This window comes from Callospermophilus lateralis, chromosome 18 (genome assembly GCF_048772815.1).
Source record: "Callospermophilus lateralis isolate mCalLat2 chromosome 18, mCalLat2.hap1, whole genome shotgun sequence".
NCBI lineage: Eukaryota > Metazoa > Chordata > Mammalia > Rodentia > Sciuridae > Callospermophilus > Callospermophilus lateralis.
This window is the reverse complement of record NC_135322.1, coordinates 34,407,681-34,432,790: the sequence shown is the minus strand read 5'-3', so window position 1 is coordinate 34,432,790 and position 25,110 is coordinate 34,407,681. Positions and strand designations below refer to the sequence as shown.

General features: G+C 54.9%; 1 protein-coding gene across 1 annotated transcript in view; it reads left to right on the top strand.

The window, feature by feature from the left end:
• The first annotated feature begins 486 nt into the window (after positions 1-486).
• Znf423 (zinc finger protein 423) overlaps positions 487-25,110 on the top strand; it is a 316,423-nt gene continuing 291,799 nt past the window's right edge. The window contains exon 1 of the mRNA XM_076838789.2: positions 487-857. Coding sequence (XP_076694904.2) covers positions 818-857 — 40 coding nt within the window. The 5' untranslated portion in view covers positions 487-817. The remainder of the gene's footprint in view (positions 858-25,110) is intronic.

The window sequence follows — 25,110 nt, the reverse complement described above, 5'->3', positions numbered from 1 at the left end:
TCCGAGCCACTACGGCCGTTTTGAGCCCCCACCCCCAAGTAGGCTGAGTTGAGGTACCCCCTCGCCATCCATCATAATCTCCAAACCGGGCGTTTGGGCATTTTTTGAGCCATTAATATTTATTTATTTTTGTGTGTGTGTGCGGCAGGGGATATTTGAAGCTTTTTTTTTTTTTTTTTCTTCCGGGGGGTACTGAGCTCCCGGTCTCCCGACCGCCTCCCGGTCTCCTCCCCTCCTGAGACCCTCTCGACTCCAGCCCCGTTCCCCCTCCTCAGATGGGTTCATTGTGAGCTCCGCAACGGGCTGCGTGGCCGGACGCCTGCAAACTTTGCACAAAAATCCGGCAAGGGGCGGAGGAGGAGGAGAAGGAGGAGGAGGGTGAGGGTGGCGGTGGGGTGGGGGAGGGAGGGAGGGGGCCGCAGGGGCCGGGGGCCGGCGGGGGGTGGGGAGGAGGAGGGGGGCGGCTTTTTTTTTTTTTTTTGCATAACTCGGCTCGGCCGAGTGGCCTCCGGACTCCCCGCGCCGCTGGGACCGCCGCTGGGACCGGGAGCCCCCGGCTGCCGCATTGCAACAGGCAGGGCCCCGGCGTGCCCCCCGGGCCTCCCCCCGCCCCCGAGCGGCCTCGGCCGGCCCGGGCCGCCCCCCCCAGGGAGGCCGCCCCGGACCTGCGGTCCGCTCCCCGCAGCCGCCGACCCGGCTGCAAAAAAAAAAGTTTCCGAGAGGCAGGCGGAGAAGGGGGAGAAGGGCTACCCGGAGCGGCGGGGGGCGGCGGGGGGAGCCGGCCGCGGAGGGCGACGGAGCGCCCGGAGCCCCGGACATGTCCAGGCGGAAGCAGGCGAAGCCGCGCTCGGTGAAAGGTGAGCGAGCGAGGCCCGGCGGAGGCGCGATCGAGCGAGGAGGGAGGGAGAGAGGGAGGAGGGACCGGCGAGCGGGCGGGCGGCCGGGGACCCGCGCGAGCGAGCGGAGAGGAGGAGGAGGAGGCGGCGGAGGAGGCGGCGGCGGAGGAGGCGGAGGCGGAGGAGGAGGAAGAGGAGGGGGAGGAGGAAGCCAGGAGCGGAGGCGGAGGCGGTGGGGGGGGCACGCCGTGGACACCCTACCCGCCCGGACCCTCTCGGGCCTGGAGCCACCGCTCGCCGGGGACCGGGCCTGGGGTCGCCTACAAGGGGCCCTCGCCGCTCCCTCCTGGCGGGCCCCGGGCCCGCGTGGCCAATCAAGGGGTGCGGGCCCGGCTTGGCGGGGATTGCGAATCTCGGTGGCGGCGAGAGGAAGGAAGAGGCGGCGAGGACGGGCGCCCGGGAGGCTGGCAGCTTCGAGGCCGCCCTTGCTGGCCCCGGGCCTCGCTGGCTTTCTCCAGCCCCCTCCTTGTCGCCCGGGGATGTGGAGAGCGGCGGGCGCTGCCTGCGCGCTTCAGGCGCGGCGTCCGGGCCCCGGCCACCCGGCGCCCCCTCCCCGCCCCTGCCCAGCCGCGCTCCCGGCTCGGGCCCCCGCACTTCCTGCCGGCTCCGCCGAGGCCAACCGGGCAGGGAGCCTCCGCCAGGAGTTCATTGTCTGCGCCGCGCCGGCGGGACGCAGGTCCCCCGGGGAGCGCTGTGGCCGTCGGGAGCGCCCCTCCGCGCAGTGTGCCGGGTACCCCACCCCCGGCACACTCACCTTCCGCACCCGGCCAGCTTCCTGCACCGAGTCCCCAGGGTGCGCACGTTTGTGAGGGGATGTGGATGTACAGGCACACACACACGCACGCACACACACACACACGCACTCCTTCTCCTGGCTTTGCTTTCTGTTTATACGACGGTCCCCGGCTCCAGGGGCCCCTGGAGAGCAGAGGCCCTGGGGAGAGGCAGTGCGCGGGCTGAGCCCCTCCCCTGCCCTTTTCCCCTCACGGGCCGCCCTCTCCTGGCCTGGCCTGCTGCTTTGTCCCAATTCCAGCCCCTCGGATGGGTGCTTAGCCGCTGGACACACTGAGGGATGATCCAGGAACAGGATGAGAGGGGCTATATGCCTCTGGAGCCTTAAAGTCCTGAGGCCCTTGTCCTCTCCCAACTCCCTTGATGACCTCTGGCCGCAGCCCAGTTCTGCTCTGAAAAGTTCATTTCCTGAAGGCCTGCGCGGGAAGGCGCTGGGGCCCGCTCTCTTCCTGCCAGCCTTGCTCTTGGCTGGAGTGGTGGAGACTGAATCTGGCAACTCGGGTGATACACTAGCCACCTCCCTCCTCCTAAAGTCCCAGGAAAGGCAGTGGCAGCCGGCCTCAAGAGACGCTCCCTGTCACCCTAGAAGAAAACCAACTCAGTTCAACTTTCAGCAGCGGGACTGTACCTCTATTACGCCTTGGGAGAAGTTGGTCTTACTTTTGCTCCTTGTTCTGTATCCCAATTCGGAATAGCCTGTTCTATCCCACAGAGGTGGGGGTACCAAGGGTGTTCTGATCCAAAGAGAAGGAAACCAGAAGAGAGACTCCCAGAACAGAAGAGGGAAGAAGGGTGGATGTTTGTCCTTTTGCTGAATAGAAGGGCACCCAGAGCTTTAAGTAATATTTGATTTCTTTTCTCTTTTCCTGGCTCATTGCTCACTCCTTCTAGAGCCACTTAAGAAGAAGATATTGGAATTGGAACTACTGGATGCAAAAAGAGTTTTCTTTAAATCGGGCAGTTGATTTTGGGTTAAACTTGCAGATTTTTTTTTTTTTTTTTTTTGTAAAGATGCAAAGCTTGCTTACTTATAACCTGGTAATGTGTCTTCAGATCTCCTTATTTTAGAAGGCAAGCCACAGAAAGGAAAGGTAGAACAGTTTGCAGTGAACAGATGGGTGGGTGTTTCAGAGTTGCTTGAACCGAATTCTAAAACCACTCTGTGGATCTCAGAGAAAGACTCAAGAATTGGTCTTTAGCCTTTCATGAAATGAGCCTTGAAATGATTTTTAAATGAATGTACATGTACATGTATGTATATGTACCTGACAATTCAAGCAAATTGAGGGGGGGGGGAAGACAGCTAGGTGGGAGAAGGCCAGTGCAGGCATTTTGAGAAGTGTTGTACATACCAGCCACACAATCTTTCTGCAGAACCTTGGCATCGGAAGCCCCCTGATTCTTCCCATGGAGCTTTACATTTTCTAAAAGCAGCCACAACCTTTGTCTCTCACCATTTTGCCTTTTATTCAGTTTACTGGAGAGCATAGGGTGGAGATGTGGCCACTTATCAAGGGAGGAATTAAGAGAGTAGATAATTTGAATAGATAAGAGTTACAGCAGGTGAGGGATTTATTGCTTTTCAAGAACTGCCCCCCTTCTCGCAAGCAATATTCAAAAGTGTGTGCTTAAGTGTGGACAGCTCCGCACCAAGTGTTTGAAATGGCAAGGTCTTCACCTTTAAAGATGCTTGAAGGTGCTTCTTAAGGAACAGTGGTGCCTTTTACATTTTATTTTATTTTATTTTGCCTCCACTGCTGTGTGTCAGGGCTAACGTGGAGGCATTGTGGACTTCCCCAGCTCCGTGCATTCTGCAGTGGAAGTCGCTTGACCGTAATTCGTAATTGATCTTGGAAATGTGAAAGCCCGTAGCAGGAAGGAAAGACAGAAATGTAACAATTTTGAATGGATGCTCAGAGAGTGTGATTTGAAAGCATATGCATTGCTGCTTTGAAAATCAAACAGGCCTGGGGGGGGGGCTCACTTCCCACTCGGGGACACAGCCTCCCTCTGGAGTGGGGGGTCATTTGTCCCCCCAGGATGTTTGTCCTTCTTTGGAAAACCCAGATTTACCGGAGGGAGGATATCCAACAAATAGAGAAGGGAACTGGGGTGGTAGGGCAGGGAGTGAGCAGCCTCATTGGTTTTCAAAAGCCTTGTGATTTTGTTAAAAAAAAAAAAAGAGAGAGAGATAGAAAAAAAAAAACCCCGACAAATCCATGAATGTTACAAAAGTCGCATTTTCTGACTGATTTTCCTACACCCCTTTCCCCCTTTTTGAGTCCTGGTGGTGCAGCGTGGTAGTTGCAATGATTTGTTCCCTTTGATAATTTTGGCCTCATTCTCCAGGCTGTTCCCATCTCGCTCACTGATGTTATTTCGGCTGATGATATCAGGTGGTTTGGTAACGATTACATCGCAGTTCCCTCTGTCACTCAATGTTAAGGAGCCCTGTCTCCCTTTACCCTACGGCTGGCTGCTGCGGGCTTCCTCAGATCCACGCAACAGCTTCTCTCATTTCTATGGGAAAGGAATACGTCTTTTTTCCCAGCCTCAGTTTAAAACTTTTGAATAATCTGTACTGCTGTCAGTTTTTCTCCATCTAGCAACTGCCTGTTAATTACAGTTCTTAATATTAATTAGCACTCAGGCTGTGTCCACACACCCCCACCCCAACATCCAAAACTACCCCCAGTGACTTTTCTCTCCTTCCCTCCCCTTCTTTGTCTTCTTCTGCCAGCCCCGAGCTCCTCCAAAGTCCATTTTATAAATTTGGTAGTCTAGGGACCTGGGAACAGTGTAGCTCGCCACTGCTAGTGTTTCCATGGAAATAATTGAGATGTAATAAATAGAGGCATTCTGAGGTTACAGGTTTCTTGATTCATCTGAGACCACATACAAGTGTAAATTGTCGACATTTGTTTGGCTAAATGTACATGATCTTTCAGGAAGGGCAAAACAAATCCTTTGTACGTTCCATAGCTTTCTATGTGGATTGGGAACTGATATTTAATCCTAATATTTAATCCCCCCCAATTAAGTTACCTATTCTTAGCTTTGGAAGGGCCTGTTTTTTCATTCTAGAAAACATTCTTTATGTCTAGTAATTGCTGTTTAGATTCTTACACCTGTTTCCTTGCAAAAACTTAATAAGCAATAAAATAAGATAACTACGTGCCTCTGGCAGGAGGATCCTGCTAAACGTTTAACCATGAGGTGCCGAGTGTGCATTAATAATGAAAGGTGAAAAAGGCTGGTGACTTCACAGTCATAAAGTAATTCCACAGAACCCGCCAGCCCTGGCAAGTGTTGTGGCCTGCTACAGCGCGTTCACAGAGGAGGAGGAGGGGGAACCATGCAAGGAGGAAACCGGAGCTAGGCATCTTGGAGTACAGCTCTCCTGGCTGGAGTCGGAAGGCTGGGGATCTGGTTCAATCTAATACAAAGTTGCAATAATTGCTATATCGGTAGCCAACTCTTAAGCTGGTGGCTGTGGAATTCTTCCCCTGATGTAGGATTTAATAGTCTGGCAATTAGATGCATTGATTTCTCTTAACTGTTCATTTGGATGTGTAAACGAAAGGAACTCACCACTGAGCCCAGCCTGCAGACTTGCTGCCTGGTTCTGGAAAAGACTCATTTAGGTGGCAGCGGTGGGAGAGTGCGTTCTCAAGGCAGCGTTAGGACCAGCTCCCTCTTCTTTGAACATTTCTCCCCATTTTTGCAATGAAATGAAGGGAGCCTGTTGTTCAAAAAGACACAACAGTGTCCACTTCTTTCTGAAAAAGTAAAAGCGACCATTGCTGCCTCTGGTGCTTCGAGAGTAACATCTTTGTCTCAGGGTGACCCGACTTGGTTGCATACTTTTGGCATGTGGTCTGTTGGATATCAGAGGGACAAAACACTTTGGGCTCTTCAGCAGAGTGTCTTTCTCTCTTCCTCTCCTCCTTCACAACACTCTAGGACTTGGAGCTTCCTGTACCAGGAGCTCTGTCAAGCCCTGAGTGGGGGTGACGTCCTTTGGGTGTTAAGGCCATCATCTTGGACCTTTTGGAAGGCTGGTGACTGGATATGTCAACGGTCCAGAAAGTGTGTAGATTATAAACTCTCCTGAACATTAGTTCCCCCTTACTTCCTCCTCCGGGACCTGCAGTTTTCCTTCAGTGTCACTAACTTATGGCATGCAGGCATCTTAACTGTTTCGAGGTAATCTAGTGGTGGATGGCTGGGTTTCCTGATGCCCCATCCATTTTGCAAGGTGGGTGGGTGGCTTTGGGTGCTTACTTTTCCTGGACCCTGGCTGAAGTAAAGTCCAGACTTGTCCATGCATGGTACACTGATGTTTGCAAAGAGTATTATCTTTATGTCTTGAAAACATTTGCATAGATGTCCGGGTTTCTTCCTATCTGAGTGAGTGTCTAGGGTGATTAAAACAGAAGAGTACCTTGGAAACTCTTAGTGCCTGCTTATAATAGGTAACCTCAATAGGTGTGGTTGGGCCAATTTGTCAATTTCTGCAAATTCCCCTTGGCTTGCAAGGGTGTTTTGTGTGTAGATATATTAGTCTGTAATCAGAGTAGTTTTGCACCCAAAATGGACTAGTGAAGCCTGGATTGGTTATATATCCCACTTGAAGTTTTCAGCGCTGGCCGTCAGCTCCCTTAGCCTGCTGTGGGCGCCAGGCAGGGTGAAGTGAGTGGGGGAGATTGAAGATGGAAACTTTTGATTCATAGTGTACCTGCCAGGATGGGGTGGCAGCCAGCGACTGGGGTTGTACACTCAGTAAATAAAAATACTTTACTGCTTTCAAGGATCACCAATTAGCTGATTGCTCCACATGGCTGTCTTTAAGGAGAGCGCTGTTTTACCTATCTTCTTGTACAAAGGTTTGATTTTTAATGTCTTGTGAAAAGGATTCTCTTTGTCTTGATTGATGTCAGGAATAAAAGCAATGATGGTAATATCCCTTTGAAAGCGATTGTATTGTCAGCCCTGCCTGACAGCGGGAGGGCCTCCCAGCCTTATAGATTAGTGCTGTGAAAACACTGACATTTTCTTTGTTACGTTGCTGTTGTTCTACTTGCAAAGTCAATTACACAATGTCGGAGCTCAGTTACCCAGTTGACTTTGGAAGTAGCAGTGTCTTTCATTGTCTTCTTAAAGATATAATTTCGTATTGTTGTTGTTGTTTTGTTTTCTCCGTTTCCTTTTGAACCTGCCTCCCTGCCTGGTTACCTCCCCTTCCATGTGCTAACCGCACCCCCCCCAGGCCCCCCCAGAGTCTGAACATGTGAGCAAGGCATACACTCTGGTTTCAATTGTGACCATCCAAATTCAAAGACCGCTACATCATTATCTCTGAATTCTTCTGCTCATTCACATCTCAGTAGCTTCTTATTGATATAGTGACTACAGCGGCCAAGATACATAAAAAACCCATCCAACAAGATTATAGTGTTGATAATCTCTTATCAAGTGGGTTGTTCTCTGGATTGGGGGTCACTAAGGTTGGCAAATTCAGAGCTTGCTTTTTTTTTTTTTTTAATTTTTTTCCTCCTCCCTCTTCCTGGAGTCTGCAATTCGAGCTGAACCAGGTTCCCTGGTAGATGGGACCCTGGCAAACAGGTTTTTTTTTTTGTTTTGTTTTGTTTTTTTTGATTATTATAGCAGATGTAGCATTCAGCTAGAGCCGTTGAGTTTGGGATTTAGGATCCTGGATGGCCTTTTGTCACGGGTGGAAGGGGTCTCATAGGAGAAGCATGCAGTTCATTCCCCCACTGCAGATGACAAATCGGGTTATAAGGTGTTGTTCTGAGGGGATTCCAGTCTGCCTTTTTGGGCACACTTGGGCTTGGGAAGGATTTACATCCCTGTGTGAAATCTTGCTACTGAATGGAAGGAAGCCTCGACATGTCTAAAGCTGAAATGGTTCCAGAGGGGGTTTTTATTTACCTGCCATCTTCGCCATCCCTCCCTTCTCCAGAAAATCTGAAAGTCCCGAGTTCCCTAACCTGGTCACGGAAGAGGCGGTCACCTGGAGCAGGGGCTCGCAGAACCGTCTCTCTCGCCCCACAGAACAGGGTGTAGGAGAGGCGCTGGCGCTGCCCGCCACCACCGCAGACTGCAGATGACGGGCTCCATCAGGAAACTCCGTCCGAGGACACTAATTGTGGGCCCCCGAAGTTATTATTATGAACCACCAGACAAGAGCCTGTGTTCGCCAGCAATTTGTCAGGACTAATTTTGTTTTTCTCCAATAATTGAAAATTAATGTCTTGAAGTGAAAGCAGATGTTCATGTCATCTTCTGAATTGGGATATAAAATGGGGCTCTGTGGATGTGCTCACTAATCTAACACCAATTTCCCTCTCCTCCATACTGGGGCTTGCTCGGCCTATGTCACCTAAGGCCAGGGATCGGGAGCTGAGAGAAGGGGGCCCGGGTGGCACTCCTTGTGCTCCTCGGGGGTTTGTTTGGGAGGGAGACTGCACCAATAAAAATCTTTTTGTTGGAGCTCTGAAACTTGGAGAGTTCATTGTTGAGGATGTTCAGACGCTGGAGACATATTTGTTGAGTTCATTCAGGGCCTTGTGCTGGGGTAGGTAAGGGGAGCCCTGGCAGGGGGAGAGTGGCTTCCTACAGATGTGTGGGTCCCCAACCGTCATGTCCTTTCGCTGTTGCATGGTGAAGCTGCTTAAAGTCCCGCATTCCTGGGCCTGGATCCCAGAGACCTCTGCTCACCTGGCGGACCTGAGCAGGGGCTCAGAACTCTGTGTCTCTCCTTTTTTTTTAAAGATGGGGGTAAAATATGCATAATATAAAATTTACATCTGAACCATTTTTAAGTAGTATTTAAATACCCAACAGTGATGTGCGGCTGCCACCACCCCCAAGTAGTGGTGGTTGGGGGAAGGACATCAGTTCAAACTTCAGTCTTCCAGGGCAGATGTGAAAAAACTGGCTCAGAAGATGATGTGGGGTCTCAAAAGCTCATGGTTCTTTTTCTTGGTCCAGAGTGAGAGGTGAGTCAGGTCTGTCTGCCACTAAGAGAGAGCAGGAGCCCTGCCCCATCAGGGCCAGTGGGACTGGGGTGCCAGGGACAAGGACAAGAACTTTCTAGTGATCTGGTGGCCATTCTCAGGATTAGAACATTTGCCCTCTCTTTGGGGGGTGCCATTCTTCTGGAGACTGAGCCTGGCTGGGTGTGAGCTCCCCTAGTGGCCCCCATAGGCCAGATCTCCAGTGGCCCCTGCACTTGCCTGCCAGGGCCCAGGCAGCATGGGCTCACCCAGCCCAGTGCACTTGGGGCAGGATTGTCTGTGACGGGGAGAAGGAGGAGCAGCTGTGACAGGACGGCCACCTGGCTGCCTTGATTTGTGGTGTCCTTGAAGCCCCATGTTGGGCCTGTGGGTCTGGGCTTTGCCTCAGCGTGCGGTCTCCTCCTCCTCTGCCTCCTCCAAAGTCCCGGGGAACTCTTTCCTCCCCTGATTTCCCTGTAATTGAGGTTTGCCCTTTCGTTACCTGGGCATGAATTATTTTCTGCAGCGTTGTCATTCCCTGTCCTGCTGTGAGGTTTATCTCTTCTGTTGATCCTAATTAAATAAAACATACTGTTCACCTAACTCCTGTTGCACCAAATTTTACCTGCCTGAAGGCAGAGTGATGGCCATCTGGGCCTGGTCAGGGAGCAGGGCGTTCCTGGAGATGGGGGAGGCGGTGGCAGGCGAGGAGCCGTGCCCCCTGGGCCTGGGTGAGGTGGGACCATGGAGCACCGGCAGCATACAGTGGGTCTCTGCTCCCTGAACAAGAGGTTTGGTTTTGTTCTTAGCCCCGTGGGGCTGTAGGTTTGAATTTGGGGAGACGGACAATCACCAGCTCCAGGGACTCCCCAGGGAGAGGACAAGGGAGGGGAGCAGGCTGGCAGGCTGGTGGCGGAGAGATGGAAAAAAGGGACAGTTTCCCGTCACCTGAGGTGGAGGCTGCAGAGAGCCCTGGGTTCTCTGGGGATCCGTGAGCAGTACGCCTGTTCTTGGTGTCCTAAGACAGCCTCTGCAGATGCCCTGTGTCCCCCCAGAGGGACAGTGGTCAGTCAGGGCCCTGGCATGTTCATTGGGAAGATTCAGGCCTTTGAATCTCTGAGAATCCTGAAAACCATGGAAAAGGGACCCTGGAGTTCCTTCATTCAGGGGTGTGTGCGTGTGCGCATGCGTGCGCTTGGACCTGCACACTGCTGTTCTCAGGGAGCTCTCTCTCTCTCTCTCTCTCTGTGCCACATCCGTGCATCTTTAATTTCACACGTCCATCTGCAATCTGGCTCCCACAATTTAGGTGCGTGGGTACTCGTTCCACCTGTTGGGGCCACAGAGAACCACTCAGGTCCCCAGAGCCACCCTGTGGAGAGCTGGTCGGGCTGGTCCTGCCTTCCTCAGAGCACCTTGCCTGGCACAGGGCAGCCTGGGGGGCCTCCGGGACCTTGTGCTCCATCACAGATGAGGACCCAAGCTGGGATTCTGGACTACTGTGTTAAAAAAAAAAAAGGACTTCTGAACTGAATGAGTGAAGGTGTGAACTGTTGAGGGTGAGCAAGGAGTGAGGGAGCGAATGATCAATTCACTAAGAGAAACAGCGACTGGGTGAGCTCCCAGGCAGGACTTGGGCTCCGCGGGTGCTGCTCTCTCTCTCTCTCCCGCCCTCCTGGTCTCCCTCCGCCGTTTTTCCTGCTCAGGAGGTGAGGCTGCCAGCCTTTGTGCCCCTGGAGCTGGGGGTGGCTGTGCCATCCTCTTCCTCCTCGGGTGCTCCATGCGGTGAGACGGTAGTTGCTGCTCACGGGGGGCCTGTGCCCTGTATGGTCCTAGGCTTGAAAAACCTTCCTTTAAAAATGATAAAAGCAATATGAGATTTTTATATGAATTTGAAAGAAAACAGAATGTTTGACTCAATAAATTCCCATCCTGCCACACAGATTCAGGGGTCAGACGGGACATCCTTAACCGGCTTGGTGCTGGCCAGTGCTGGGCAGTTCAGCTACCACTGAGTGGCCTTCAGGACCCTCCTCATCTTTCAGGGAGGGTCTGCCCCAGGATTAGCACTAAGAGTGAGGGGTAGGGTCGGGAGAAGGAAGCAGGAGGGAGGAAATGGGGAGTGCTCACAGGGAAACCTGCTGCCCAGAGTAGGAAACCAGGGCCCACCCTGAGCTGGCACAGTGGTGCATGCTTGTGATCCCAGCAAGGGATCTCAGGAGTCTGAGGCAGGAGGATTGCAAATTTGAGGCCAGCCTTGGCATTTTAGTGAGGCCCTTAACAACTTAGCCAGATCCTGTCTCAAAATAAAATAAAAAAATAAAAAGGGCTGGGCATGTCGTTAGGTGGAAAAGCGCCTCTGCATTCAATAATCCCCAATTCTGTAAAAACGAACAAACAACCCTATCTCCAAAGTGAGGCTCAAAATGCTTTCTTTTTCTTGTGGGGGATAGATGTGGGTCGGAGGCAATGTGTTCCATGATCTGGGGCAAGATAGTGTCCTCTTTCAGTCTCAGTTTCCCCGTCTATGAAATGGGATGGAACCAGTTGGATCAGCTGCATGTCTTAGGTGGTATAGGATTTTAATTCCTGGAACACAAGAAGCGGCAAACACACATAACTTGGGTTTTAAAATAATGCAGGCTAAGCTGGGCGCGGTGGTGCAGGCCTGTAATCTCAGTGACTCCGGAGGCTGAGGTGGGAGGATCGCAAGTTCAAAGTCAGCCTCAGCAACGGCGAGGCACTAAACAACTCAGTGAGGCCCTGACTCTAAATAAAATTAAAAAATGGGGCTGGGGATGTGACTCAGAGGTTGAGTGCCCTGAGTTTAATTCCCAGTACCCCCCCCCCCCCAAAGTTTCTTTTCCAAGTGCCGGGGCCACAGTGGATACATCTGAGTTGGCTGCTCTAGGGCATCTGCTGCAGGGCCTTTATAAGCTTTGGGGCGAGCAACAGATTGAGAGAGGCATGAGGCTTGACGGGGATGTTTCCAGGTGTCTGAGAGGGAGAGTTGGTGGTGATGGGCATCTTTGGGCCCAGCTGAGGGTGTTCCAGACTCTTTGGCTCCACGTATTCTGCAAGGCATTGCTGGTCATCTGGGTGCTGCTGTGATCCAATAGTGACCAGGTCAGCTATATATCCATCCAGAGTCACCAGCCCTGATCCCTGGGGAGGAAACACGGAGGGACAGTCAGGACCTGGCTCTTTGGGCACCATGGGGCTCTGTCTTCCTCTCGTCCCCGTTCCTGCAGGAGATTCTCACAGCAGCTTTCTGATTTACTTATCTCAGTTTCACAGGTGCGCAGACTGAGGCAGAAGTCCCTTGCCCCAGGTCAGACTGCTGGAAGTAGCAGAGCTGGGATTTGAGGGCAGGACTTATCTAGGTCCAGAGCCTGAGTCAGTCACCACCACCTTTATTTATAACTACCTCTGCGCCTGTGAAGGACAGCAGAGGCCCGCCTCTGGGCTGGGTGAGACAGCCATGAATAAAGGCGCCCGGGGGAGCCTTCCTTCCCACCCATCTGTCCATCCGTGGAGTTCTGCCTTTTGGGCTGTCCATGTTTCAATCCTGGGGGGGGGGGAAGTCGACATCTTAAAAAACAGTCCTGCTCCTTTCCCAGAGATGAGCACCAGCACCTGGGTGACCCCTCCCCAGGGCCTTTTCAGTGGTGCCTTTACACTAGTCCTGGGTGTGTACACCTGGATGTGTCAGTTCAAACACAGAGGGTGCCTGCCACTCCCTGGCTACACTGACTCTCATTCCATATTTTCAGTAGCAGAGACTTCAGTTTTGGTTGCACAATCAGCATCATGGTAGGCACTCAAAAAAAATAACTTGACCTGGGCCCAGCGTCTGGAGTCTTTGAGGATGGGGTTCCAGGTCAGGTTTTCTTTGAAAACTTCCTGGGAAACTCGAATGTGCAGCCAGGGTTAAGGATTGTCGGTGAAGGAGTTAGCACCACGTGTGTGTCACACATCTCCACGTTACAGCCAGAGGGGCTCTATGGAGAGGATGCACCAGAATGATTGATTGTTTTCATGGAGTTGGGGACCAGACCCAGGACCTTCAGTACCCGAGGCAAGAACTGGACCACTGAGCTGCATTCTCAGCCCTCTAGAACTTACAGTCCTCTAGCGGTGGACATACAGTTGCTTCCAGTGTTTTGCTGTTAGTGACAGTGTGCAGTGAGCATCCTCAGGTATCCATTTTTGTGTTCTTGTTTGAATATTTCTTAGGCTGGACTCCTAGAAGTGGAATTGTTGGGTCTAAGGGTATCACTCAAAAAAATTTGATAGTTGTTTTTTTTTTTTTTTTTTGGTACTAGGGATTGAACTCAGGGGGCACTTGGCCACTGAGCCACATCCCCAGCCCTATTTTGTATTGTGTTTACAGACAGGGTCTCATTGAGTTGCTTAGTGCCTCATGTTGCTGGGGCTGGCTTTGAACTTCTGATCCTCCTGTCTCAGTCTTCTGAGCTGCCGGGATTACAGGCTTGCGCCACTGCGCCCAGCAATTTGGTAGATCTTTCTGAGTCACCTTGTGCAAAGGCTGTGCCAGGGAACTCTTCAACATCAGGGCCCGGGTGCATGGCACGTTCCTCTGAACCCTTGCCCACCTAGGAGGGTTTCTTTTTTCTCTTTGTTTCTGTCATTTCTTCCCTTTTTTCTTTTTTGCCCATCAGGCAAGCAAGACATTGCACATTGTTTTTGTTTGTACTTCTTTTATTATTATTAGCAAAGTTGACCACTTTGGTTTCATTTCTTCTCCGGGCAGCTGGGCTGCACTGGGTGCAGGGCAGGCTGCACCCAGTAGGCATCTCTTTCCTTCAGTGAGTCCTTGAATCCTTCCCCCAGGTCTCTTCCATACATCCATTCTTCCATCTAAATCTGGAGCATCTTACCCAGCTCAGGCTTAGCCTGGACTCCCAGGAAGATGCCTGAGAACCAAGAGGAAGCCAGTGTTCAGGGAGCCCATAGACTGGAAGGGTATGAGGCCTCAATCCCTGAACCAGACAGGGCATCTGTAGAGGTCCAGGCTTAGGGCTGTGGGGGGGGGGGAGGTGGGGGGAGATTCTTTTGATAGGGGAAATCAGGCAAAGCATTGGGAATGGCATTGGACCCTGAAGGGTGAAATCAGACCACCAGGAGCAGCTAACATCAGAAGAGCACCCTTGGGTACAGGTGCCGGCCTGTGTTCTTTACAGGCAGGGTCTCATTTAACCTTGGCACTAATTGACACTTAGGCCGGGGCCTCAGGCTTTCTTTTTCATGAGCAACAATGGATCTTGGAGAATCCTCAGCTGAGCATCCTTCTCATATGGATGGTCAGACTTGCCCAGAGAGATGCAAGTCAGGTGTCCAAGGTTATACAGTGACCTTGTGGCAGAACTGTGCCTAGGGGAAGGGCAAGATGTGCCGGGGGAGCTTGCTGCGGCCACTGACCCAGGCTAGGACCTGCTTTGGAGACTGCCTGGAGACCCCTAAGCTTCTGGAGTGTGGGGGAATTCTGAGCAGATGGGTCTGGGCTCCAACCCTGCTCCTGCCCATCCTTGCTGTGTTACTGCTGAGTCTTGGTTTATTTTCCTCCCTCCCAGGGAGAGTGTGAGGACCGCTCCCTGGAGCCCAGTGCGGTGGTGCAGGCCTGTAATTCCAGTGATTCGGGAGGCTGAAGCAGGAGGATCGCAAGATCAAAGCCAGCCTCAGCAACTTATCGAGGCCCTAAGCAACTCAGCAAGACCCTGTGTCAGAATTAAAAAAACAATAAAATAAAAGGGCTAGGGATATGGCTCAGTGGTTAAGCATCCCTGGGCTCAACCCATGGTTCAAAAAATAAAAAGAAATCCTAAGGGAGAGAGAGCTGTAAGCTGAATAGCCATACAGAGGAGGTTAGTTATTTCTTCTGGTGGGATCCCACTGCAGACTCTCCCATTCCCTCTCATCTATATCTATGCTCAAAATGCAGCGCTGGGGGTAATGGGCAGGAAACAACAACAAACTTTTAATCTGTCACCTGCTGGGTGACACCTAGCCCTCTTGGTGATGCCAGGTTGTGCATCCCTCCTCATGTCCACCCTCTCACCCCACCAGAGGAGATGCTGCCCATCTCAGGAGCCTCCTGGGCCAGGCACAGTGAAGCTGGCTGTGTGGGAGGGCAGGCCTATGCCCCAGAATGGGTTGCCCATGTGTCTGTGTGTGCGCGAGTCCATGTGCCTGTGGGTATGTGTACTTGCATGCGAGTGTGTTTGTGCTGGTGTGCTCACGTGTGCTCACACATGCATCTGTACACGTGTGCATGAGTCAGTGTGAATGAATGTATGTGAATGGCCTTGTGTGTCTGCAGCTGGGGGAAAGGACTTTTGTCATTGCTTGCCTGGTTCAGAATCTCGGTACAGGGGTTGTGTTACTTTGGGTACAGTTTGTACCCAAAGTTTGGAACTCCTAGGTTCATAGGTTTGCACCCAGAGAGAATGCACACGGGTGAATTTACTTTATATGCATTCATTCAAATAATTGGAGCGTCTTCCGTGTGTGGAGCACTGTGCTAGATTCAGTCCTATAAAAACAAAGAAGCAAGTTCTTTCTTCTAAGAATCAGTTGACCATTTATAAAGCTGTGGTCATGAGGGTGGTTAAAAAGTATTTTCTATGGCCAAATGCATTTGGCAAACGCTGGAATAAACAGTTAAAAAGTTTTTAAAACCTTTAGGGCTTCTCTGAGCCTTTAAAATGCTAATGTGGGACTCAGATATTTTTAGTAGTTTGTGATTTCCAAACTTATTAGATTACTCGTTGTGGAATCCTCTTATCTTGGACACAGTTTGGGTTTCAAGGCTTTTAGGGTTGACATTGTTTACTGGCTGTTCATTTGTTCATTCATTCAGCCCAAGTGTTTACTGAGCACCTATTATGTGCCAGGTATGCTCAAGGTGCTGAGGCTCCAAAGGTGAGAAGACAGAAGTGTATTCTAGTAAGATGGAGGGGCCCATCTACGAGTATGTAGGTCCATTTATCCTGGAAAGCCAATCCTGGAATAGGCAGGGAATGGTGTGGGAGGCTTTCTGGTTAGGGCCATCCTGGAGGTGACACTTGAGCTCAGATGACAGGGGGGGTTCACGAGGGGATCTGGGGACCCGAAAGTCTTTGCTGCTCATGCTTCGGAGGGGCTGGGAGGTTTGGGGAAGTCTGGAGAGAGGGCTCTCTGAATCTTGCCCTCACATTCTGGGAGCACCTGCTACCAACTCAGTACCCTTTTGGCTTCCCTGGTGCAGTCTAGAAACCAGAGAGGCTTCCCCTCTTGTTGAGTCAGTTAAACGGGGTTGTTGCAGGCCCGGGTGCTTCTGGGTTCCAATCTTGTCCTAGGAACCTCAGTGGCTTGGCCCCTTTCTCTGCCCCAGACCTATCTCGATGTAGCTCTCACCATGAAAGGAGAGGATGACTCCTCCCTGGGCCTGCCTGCTGTGCACACCACCCGGCCAAGCGCCTTGCTTGTGTGCCCGTGCCATGTCCCCAGCGCCTGGCACTGGACTCACATTCCCCCCACCCCCCATCTGACAGATGGGGAAATGAGGCCAGGAGGCTCCCCAGCCCGTTCCCGCAGAGGCCCGGCCCAGAATCCAGCCCTTTTCCAAGCCAGGCTGTGACCCGAGGCTGATGGTGTCGGGGGGGGGTGCGCCTCGGTGTTGGGGACAACAGAGATTTCCAGGACGGGGGAGCTGAGGCCCCTACAGCCTCCTGGAGCCTGTCTTCAGAGTGGCCCCATAGGGTTTGGGTCCTGAGAGAGGAGCGGGAAGAGCGGGGTGGGGGGAGGGGGATGGAGAAGCGGGGGGGGGGAGGGGGCGAGGGTGGGAGAGGGCGCAAGGCTGGGGTGGGGTGGGGTAGGCAGTTGGGTAGGAGTCACGGGGGTGGGGGCGGTGGCCATGGGACTGGGGCGGGTAAGGCGGGGAGGGGGCCTGGGGCTCTTCCCGCCCCTCGACCCAGGCGAGCCCGGCCGGCGCTTGGGAACGCGGCCCCTCCTGGGCCCTTGTCTGCCCGGCTCGCGGGGGCGGCCCGGGACCTCTTTGAGGCCGCCGTCCTGGGAACGCGTCGGGCCGCCCCCCGCGCGGGAGGGCTCCATGGCTGCGGCGCAATAACTCAGGGCCAGGTTCGGGCACAAAGCGGCCGCGGCAGGGGTCTGGCTGGGAAGGCGCAGGCTGCGCCGCTCGCTCGCGCTGCCCGGGTGGGGCCGGCTTGTTCCGCGCCGCGGGCCGCCCGCTCCTCCGAGTCTGGCGCCCCCGGGACTGCGGAGTCCCAGACCCCGCGCCGAGGGGCGCCGGCCGCCGCGGCGTCTCACCCGCAGCTGGGCGCCGGCCGTGGGTGGGCTAACGCCCCCGCTGGCCAGATGTGCGCCTTGGGGGAGCCCTGGGGTCCCTGAGCACTGATTGGCCCTCGGATTTGGGGCGGGGCTAAAGGAGGCAGGGACTGCAGCCCGGACCCTCCGAATGTATGGCAATAAAAATAAATGCGCTTTCCAGGTCCCAGGGACTGCTCTGCGCACGCACTTCATTCATTTGCTAACACGCGCTTCGCAGGATCTAGGAGTCAGGCCATGATTATCCCCGTTTTACAGATGAGGAAACTGAGGCACAGCTAGGACCAGATAGGATCCGAACACAGGCCTCTGACTCCAGAACCGTGTCGTCCCTGTAGGGTGCCCAGGCATGCATGGATGGCTGGGCATCTGGGCCTGGGGGCTGTTTTGAGTGCATTTGCTCATGTCCAAGAAATTACAGAGAGGCTAGCAGGCGGATCTAGTCATCATCCTGGGTTTGCCATTTCAAACTCATGCACAGGCTCCTTCCTCTGAGGGATACTCTGAGTCCTGGCCAGGCCTTTTTCTGTTGTGGGGTCTCTCTACCTTGGAGGAGCAGACAGTCGGTGGGGTGGGGTAGTGGCAGTGAGACCCCAGTAAAGAGTAAACAGTTCCACCAAGAGGCAATTTCTTGCTGAGAGACTGCTCTGCTTATCTGACTTAGACAGGGTCCTCGGGGAGGACACTGCCGAGGAGGTGACATGACAGCTGGTGCAGGATGGAGAGAGGTGGCTGCCGAGGAAGGTGTGTAGTCCCCTCTGGCTCTGAGTGCCTTCCCCAGGGTTGCCAAGGAGGAAGGAGAAGAGCAGGCTGTGGCCCTGCCTGTAAGGACCTGAAAGGACGGAATCTGGGGAGTCTTGGGCACGTATGTCAGGAAGGGCAGGGACAAGCGCTGACTGGCTCTCCCGAGGGGACTGGAACCCAGGTGAAGAAGAGCCAGGGCAGGACAGTGGTAGAGACTGCCTGGCATGGGTGGCATTGTGGGGTGGCCCTCGGTGCATGCACATAGGGTCTGTCTGGAGAGTCCCCAGGGCAGGCCACCTGGACCTTGAGCTTTGACCCTCGAATTGTGTGTCCCCAGAGGTTCTCATTGGTACCTCCGAGTACCAGGGAGTAGGTCGTAGGGTCCTTTACTTGTTTGTCTAATGAGGAAAGGAGGGCCACAGAGGCCAGCAGCCTTGTCCTGCTGCACCTGCAGCAGGGCTTGCGACCATCTGTCAGTGATATGTTCGTTTCCTGGGTCTCCAGTTCCCATGGAGAGGAGTTTACCAAGGCCTGCCTCCCCCTCACCCCGATGTTAGGGTTGGAGGTGGAAAGGAGATGCTGGTGGGTGCCCCGCTACTCCCACCTGCATCCCTGAGCCTGTTCTAGACTGAGCTACCCCCGTCCAAGCAGGATCTAGCTAGGTCAGTAAGAAAACAGCTGCCCCCATGTGCCCATTGTATTCACAAGTCCACTTTAATAGGGTCTCCAAACGGGCTTTACTCTGAATTTCCTGTCTGGCTCCAAATACCCATTGCTCAGGCTCTTCTAGGGGAATGGAGAGGGCTGTGGATTCCCAGGACCGAGTTTGTTTTCCCACTTGGACTTGCTGGGCGAGTCTGAGCCTGTCCCAGAACTTCTCTGTGCCTCTTGTCCTGCTTTATTTTTCTTAGGAGAGTCCCAAGTCTGCTTCCGGGAGGGAGGTTTGACTTGAGACCAAGGGGACAGGACATTTATCTCTAGTGCTTACTAAGGTGTACTCTGGGCCAGCTGCATGCCGAGGGCTTGATGAGCCATTTCTCCTGAGCCCTATCAACAGCTCTGGGAGGCTGGTACCATTATGCTCACCTGTCTGCAGTTGAGGCGGCTTTGAGGGACAGCCGGGGATCCAAGGTCATATAGGTACATCATAGTGGCCTGACGCCACCATGCCTGACTGAGTCACTCCCAGGAGAGCTTCTACATACCTGGTGAACCCCTGGCATCGTGGTCCCCCTCCCCCAGGAGCTTGTCTCGGGGACAGATGGGCAAACAGTTATGAACTCTGAGGCTGGAGACACTGTGTTCCCCCTGAGGACCCAGCTGTGGCCAGCTCCACCCTACCCCCTACTCTGGGCCTGGCAAGCTGCTGAGGTTCAAGTGGGGGAGAAGCAGCTTGGACTGGTCAGGGGTGGGAGGACGAGGCCAGGTCCTGGGACATCTGAGTGGGTGCTGGGCTGGGCTTCACCTGCTTGCTGGTTTCTTGGCTGCTGCAACATAGTAGTGTCCATGGCTGGGCCCAGCAACTCTGTTCTGCCACATGGGAGGTGCCTCCCTCTTTTAGGGACTGAGGGTGGAGAGTCCTCCCTTTTATTCTGTCCCCTCCTACCCCATCCCCCCAGGCCTCAGGAGCCCCACTGGCTCAACTTGGAAACTTGGATGTGTGTTGGGGGTGTGTGGCCTTGCTGAGGGACTCAAGTCGGGGCCCTGCCCTCTGGACCTCTTTCTGCCTCCACCCAAACTGCCCTCTGGCCCCGGGCCTGGCCTGTAAGTCTGCACCGTCTTCACGGTGACATCCTCTTCTCTGTGCCCCCTCCCGAGCCTGCTTTCCCAGGCTGCCCTTCGTGGGGCACCGGTGCTGGCCACTGAACCGAGCCTCTGCATTCTCTGCCCTCCGCCCGCTCCTTTGCTGGCTTCCTGGAACCCAGGGACCCTGGAGGCTTCTGGACCATATCGAGTTGCCTGGGTGTTGTTTCTTTTCTTTTCTTTTTTTTTTTTTTGGGCCATGCTGGGTGGAGGAGCTGGGAGCTGGGAGACAGGCCGATGACTGGGTCAGGGCCAGCCAGGGGTGGAGGCTGACCACCAGCCCGCATCTCCCTGGATCAAACCGAGATCCTCAGTCCCTTCCTCTGGGGGTCTGGGGCCTAGCTTCCCCTCCGGCTGGGGAGCAGCCCTCTTTGGCATTTCCTGTCTGCCTCCCTTTCATTTTGCACCCGGGCTCCCCAGGGGTTCCTCAGGGAGGGGGGGGGACAAGAGCCTACTCTAACCTTTCTCCCTGGTGACAGGACCTGACTTGGCCTGGCATGGCTGCGGTCCCACTGAGCCTGGGGTTTGGCTGGACCTCATCTCCCTACCTTTCTCAGCACCCACCTTCTGGCTGGGCAGCGGGGTCCCAGCCGGGCCCCCTCCAGGTCTGAGCCAGAGAGCCACAGTCTGAGATGCTCCTCAGAGACCCCTGGGCTGGGGCCAGTCGTGCCTGTGGGCTCCGGAAGAGGCTGAAGGGTTGGGGATGAGGAGAGGCCAGCACTGGCCTTCTGGGGCAGGAGCCAGGACCCAGGCCACCCTGGACTTAATTCTGAGGCGGTTTTGAGGACCTCCAAAGCCACAGCACCTCCTGCTCTCCCCGCCCCCAGGCCCACCCCACACAGGGGCTTGCCTTTCCAGGCATCCTCCCCTGGTCCCCTCCCGCTGGGTGCCTTCTTGAGCTCCTTGGGCCCCTCCCCCAGCCCTCCAGGGCCCCCTCCTTCCTCCTTGACCCACTTTAGTCCCCTGTTGCTGGGGGAGGGGAGCGCACAGCCGGCGGCTCTGATCCTGGCTGCCTCCCCCAGCATCCCTTGGGGCGGGCTCTGGATGGAGCCAGCAGGCTGAGCCGGCCTGGCCCCAGGGACTGGCACAGTGCGTGCTCCTAGTGGCAGCCTCCCTGCCCCCTCCACGGACAGACAGTTCTGGACAGCTGCCCCTGCCCAGGCCCTGGGGAGGCCCTGCCAGGAGCCGGCTCCGGTTCCCCCCAGCCCCAGGGAGCAGCGGCCTCAGAGGTCCCTCCTACCTTCTTGCCAAGCGCCATTCCCAGAGGGGAGGGGGCAGGGCCAGGTCCTGGCCTCCACCCCTCCCTCCCCTGAGTCTCTGCTGGACAGCCCGAAGCTGTCCTGTGTCTGCGGTCAATCTGTGTGACTTGGGGAGCTCACCAGCCCTCTCTGGGCCTCACCTGTGCATTTAGGGAATGGCGCAGATCCCTGACGCTCACCAAGCCTCACTGTGTTCCAGGGACTGGCTAATGCTCTACATTGTGACCTCATGGTCCCGTGGGAAGGCCATGGGCACACAGGCACAGGAAGGGGAAGGAACATGCTTTTGAGGTCACTCATACATGGGGTCCCGGGCGGCCTGATGGGTGACTTGTCTTCACTCTGCCACCCTCTGATTGATCCTGGCACTGGGGCTGCTGACTCTTCAGGGACTAGGGCAGGGCCCTCTGAGGACTTGAGATGGGGGCTTCTCCTTGGGGGGCCATTCATTCTGTCCTGCTCCGGTGCCCCTTGCCGCATGGCAGACTGTGGGAAGCTGAGGCCCCAGACATCCCAGCTGGGGACACCCCCTCCCCCATCCTGAGTCCTAGTCCTGGGGTTCAGGGACCTGACTCCAGCCTGACTGTGCCCCCGAATGAACATCACCTCCAGCACGGGGCGGGGGTCCCCCTCCCATCATGCCAGCTGCAGGCCAGGAGAGCACAGGAGTTGCCTGTCCAGGACCCCAGCAACCCTCGCTCCCAAATCGGGTGGGCGGGCCCTGAGGGGCTGTTTGAATTTGGGAATCTGCACTCCCCTCATCTCCACATTTGCCTTGACATCTGTCCTGCCTCTGGGAACCTTTTCATGTCACCTCATTGTCTTGCTGAATAAAAGAGGGGGTGGGAGGTGGGAGGGGGCTCTGGGAGCGAAGTCAGGACATCTTTTCTTATTTGCCTAATTTCCTCACTCAAATGGGTCTTGTGATTAAACATTTTCTTAGCAGCCTGGTCAGGGCCAGGCCCGGGTTTCTTTTCATAAACATTGGCAAGTGAGTTTAACAGCCCTGTTTGTATTAGCTGGGGGTTTCATTTGCATAGCGATTGTTCTTATGAAACAAAATCATCGCTTGCAGTTTATGAAACTGTATAAATACCCGGGTCTGGAGCTGGGCGGGCGCATGCACAGCTTTTTTTTTTTTTTCTCTCCCACATAAATTCATCCTGTTTGGGGAAGAAATTCAGGCTCTAGGAAGAGCCCTGAGCGAGGATGTCCTCTGTGGAGTGGTATTTCCCTGGCTTGGGTCCTGGGCCCTGGGACCAGGGCCTGGTGGGTGGAGCTCTTGAAGGCAGATAAGCCCACCTAGCGCGTGTGACTTCAGTGCCAATCAGAGCCTGTTGGGGCAGAGGGGAGCGGGAGGGGGTGCCCTGAGCTCTGAGGGTGTCCATAGCCCTTACTCCCTTTTTAGATGCAGGACTGTAAACCTGAGGCCCAGGCTGAGCCTTGCCTGCAGAGATGTTTTGATTGGCTTGCGATGTGTGTAAAAAGGAAGACGCCCGCTCTGACAAACCTGGGGATGTCACAGCAGAATTCAGACTTCCGGCTTCCCTCTCTGCGCAGTGGGCAGGCCACGGTCCTGCCTGGCCACCATCCTGGGATCTGAGGGCGGGGCTGCCCCTGTAGGTGGGCATGTCTGCCCTGTCCATCAGTCTCCAGCCTTGCGCCTGTGAGACTTGGGGTCCTTCTTGTAGGGGGTCCTCTGTGTCCACCCCGTGTCCTGCAGGCTCTGGGCTCAGCAATTCCTTAGGGGAGCCCTGGGCTGCCCTCTTTGGACGGGTGGCAGCTTTCTCCTCACACCCAGCCCTGGCCCTGGCTACTCGAGCAGCTTCCCTGGCCTGCTGGCCCTGCCTCGGTGGCTGCGGCATCCAGGGGTGGAGATGGGGACAGGAGTCACTTGGAGGGCCCTCACCCTTTCCCCCAGCCGCTTGCCTTGACTCAGAACATTCCCGGCCTTTCCCTTAATCAGCCCCGTTTGGAGTCGCCTGCCCCCAAGGACCCTCTCCATGATCTCAGAGTCTGTCTTTTAGCCTCCAAGAGTCGTGGCCATCCCCGTCAGCTGGCCCGGGGCGTGAATGATGTTCCAGCTGATTCTATACAAGTCTGAAATCTACGGTGTTGGGTGGTTCCAGGACAGCGCCTGTCCGTGAAGGGAATGCTTTGACAGAGAGGGTGGCGAGTGGGGTTTCTAGCTAGGGACTGGTGCCTGGCCCCCACCCCCTGGCCCTCCTCTGATGGTCTGTGGCTATGTGGAGCCTCCGCTCTGTGGGAGGAGAAATCAGAAGCAACAAAGTGAGCAGACGCCTGAGACGTGCTGGCCGCTTCTCCACCGGGGAGCTCTGCCTGTAGCTCAGCTCTGGGGCAGCCCATGGGTCTCTGCTGTCACCCAGGTATCTCTGGTGACTTGGGCGTCTCCTTGGGAGAGTAGCTCTGGAGATGGCCCGTGCACCGCCAGGCCTTCCTTGTGGACAGCTCTGGTTGGAAACCGCGCCCTGGGCCCTTCAGACCGTGGTTTCCTGTTACCTTCAGAGCAGCTCCGAGGGGCAGTTACGTCCTCTCCGTCGCGTGGAGGGGAAACCAAGGCTCTGAGGTCCCAGGTCACGCACCTGGGGACTGAACGGAGGGTGCTGGGGTTGGAACCCCACCTTCCTGCCCTGGAGCCTGCCCCCCAGCCCTGATTCACAGGCTCTCCTCCGAATCTCTAGCTATAGTGGGAGGCCAACGTCCAGCCTCAGGGCTGTTGAATGTAAATGAGCAAAGACCAGATTTCACTGCGACCTCTAACCTCTCCTTATTGGGGAAGCAGCTCGGACTGCTCCTCCTCCTCCTCTCCATCTTTATGATCTGCACTTTGACCGATTGGCTGCTTAGGACAGGATTTCCAACCCAAGACCTGCAGATTGGGAAATTCCCCTGGGAAGAGGGTTGCATCTTTGGCTTGTCTTGGCAGGGAGTGGTGTAGAGAGAGCTAAAGGACCTTCTGCCTCTGGTGGAACCAGCGGACTGACAAGGGATGGTGTCAGCTGGGGCGCTGTAGCCTGTAAGACATATAATTCATGTTTAAAACAGCTCAAGCATATGGGGAAATCATATGTCAATGTGTCCTGTATGAGAAGTTGAGGGAGCATGGTTATAGAATCTGAGTGGTTCCGTACTGTCAGCAGGTACTTTCCATCTTTACGCTCTCCTGCTTGACACATTGGCCCTTGACCTCAGATTTGTCTCCCTATGGTGAAGAAATAGCTGCGGTGGTGCCAGACATCACATCCTTCCACATCCATGTCCAAAGACCAGGAGAGAGAAGTTCCCTGGCTCAGGCTTATTTTTAGGGGTAGCATACCTTTTCTAAATTGCCCCCAAAGTCTCTCCTTTGTGTTTTGCTGGTGGCATCCCCTGCACATCCTAGAGCAGTCACAGGCCAGGGTGTGGAGCATCATCTGCACGCCCTGGAGAGCCCAGCTCTTGTGCCCAGCTCCTCGCATGTCTCTCCCTCTGACCGAGCTGGTGGCCTCACTCTCTCCTCCCCACCCTGCTGAACTCAGGTTCCGTGTCACCTCCTCCGCAAGGCCTTTCCAGACCCAGTTCTCTCAGAGCGGGCCTCTGCTCCTGTGTGTCCCTTGAATGTCATGTTGGTTATTCTCCTAGGGATTCATTCGAGTTCACTGGTTTGCTGTGTCCTGCGTCTCTGGGCTTCAGGAGAAAGGGTCAGAGGGGAGGAGGAGGGATTCACAAAGTGCCCGCGGGTCCAGGCTTGCTGGAGGTCTCTGCGAGGGAGGGACCTGCCTGAGGTCACCTCTCTCCAGCGGAGCCCCAGCCTCCTCCTTGTTCTCTGAGGAGGAGGAGGAGAGACAGAGCATCTCCACGAGCCCCTGGACCCCGTTTTCTCTTCACGGTGGCTGATTGCTGGCCGGGTTACTTAGGGGCCAGTTCTGTGGAAAGACCCGTCTCTGGAGATGGGGAGCAAGGTGGCACGTGGCCGGAGGCTGGGGACGGGAGCCTGAGGACATAGGCTGGTTGGTCCGTGGCCGAGGCCAGAGGGTAACGTGGATGCAAGTCTGACATCTGCATCTGGCCCTTGTACGCCCAGGTCAGCTGGCCCCCAGGACAACTCCCGGCACTGGGGGGTCCACCCGTGGCTCTGCACTGGGTCTGCCTCCGTCCTCTGGGGGTGGGCAGCCCGCCCCTGACTGGAAGGCAGTTCAGTTCTGTCTGGCCACTGCGCTAGGCCAGGCTGGTCCTTCCAGGCCACAGGAA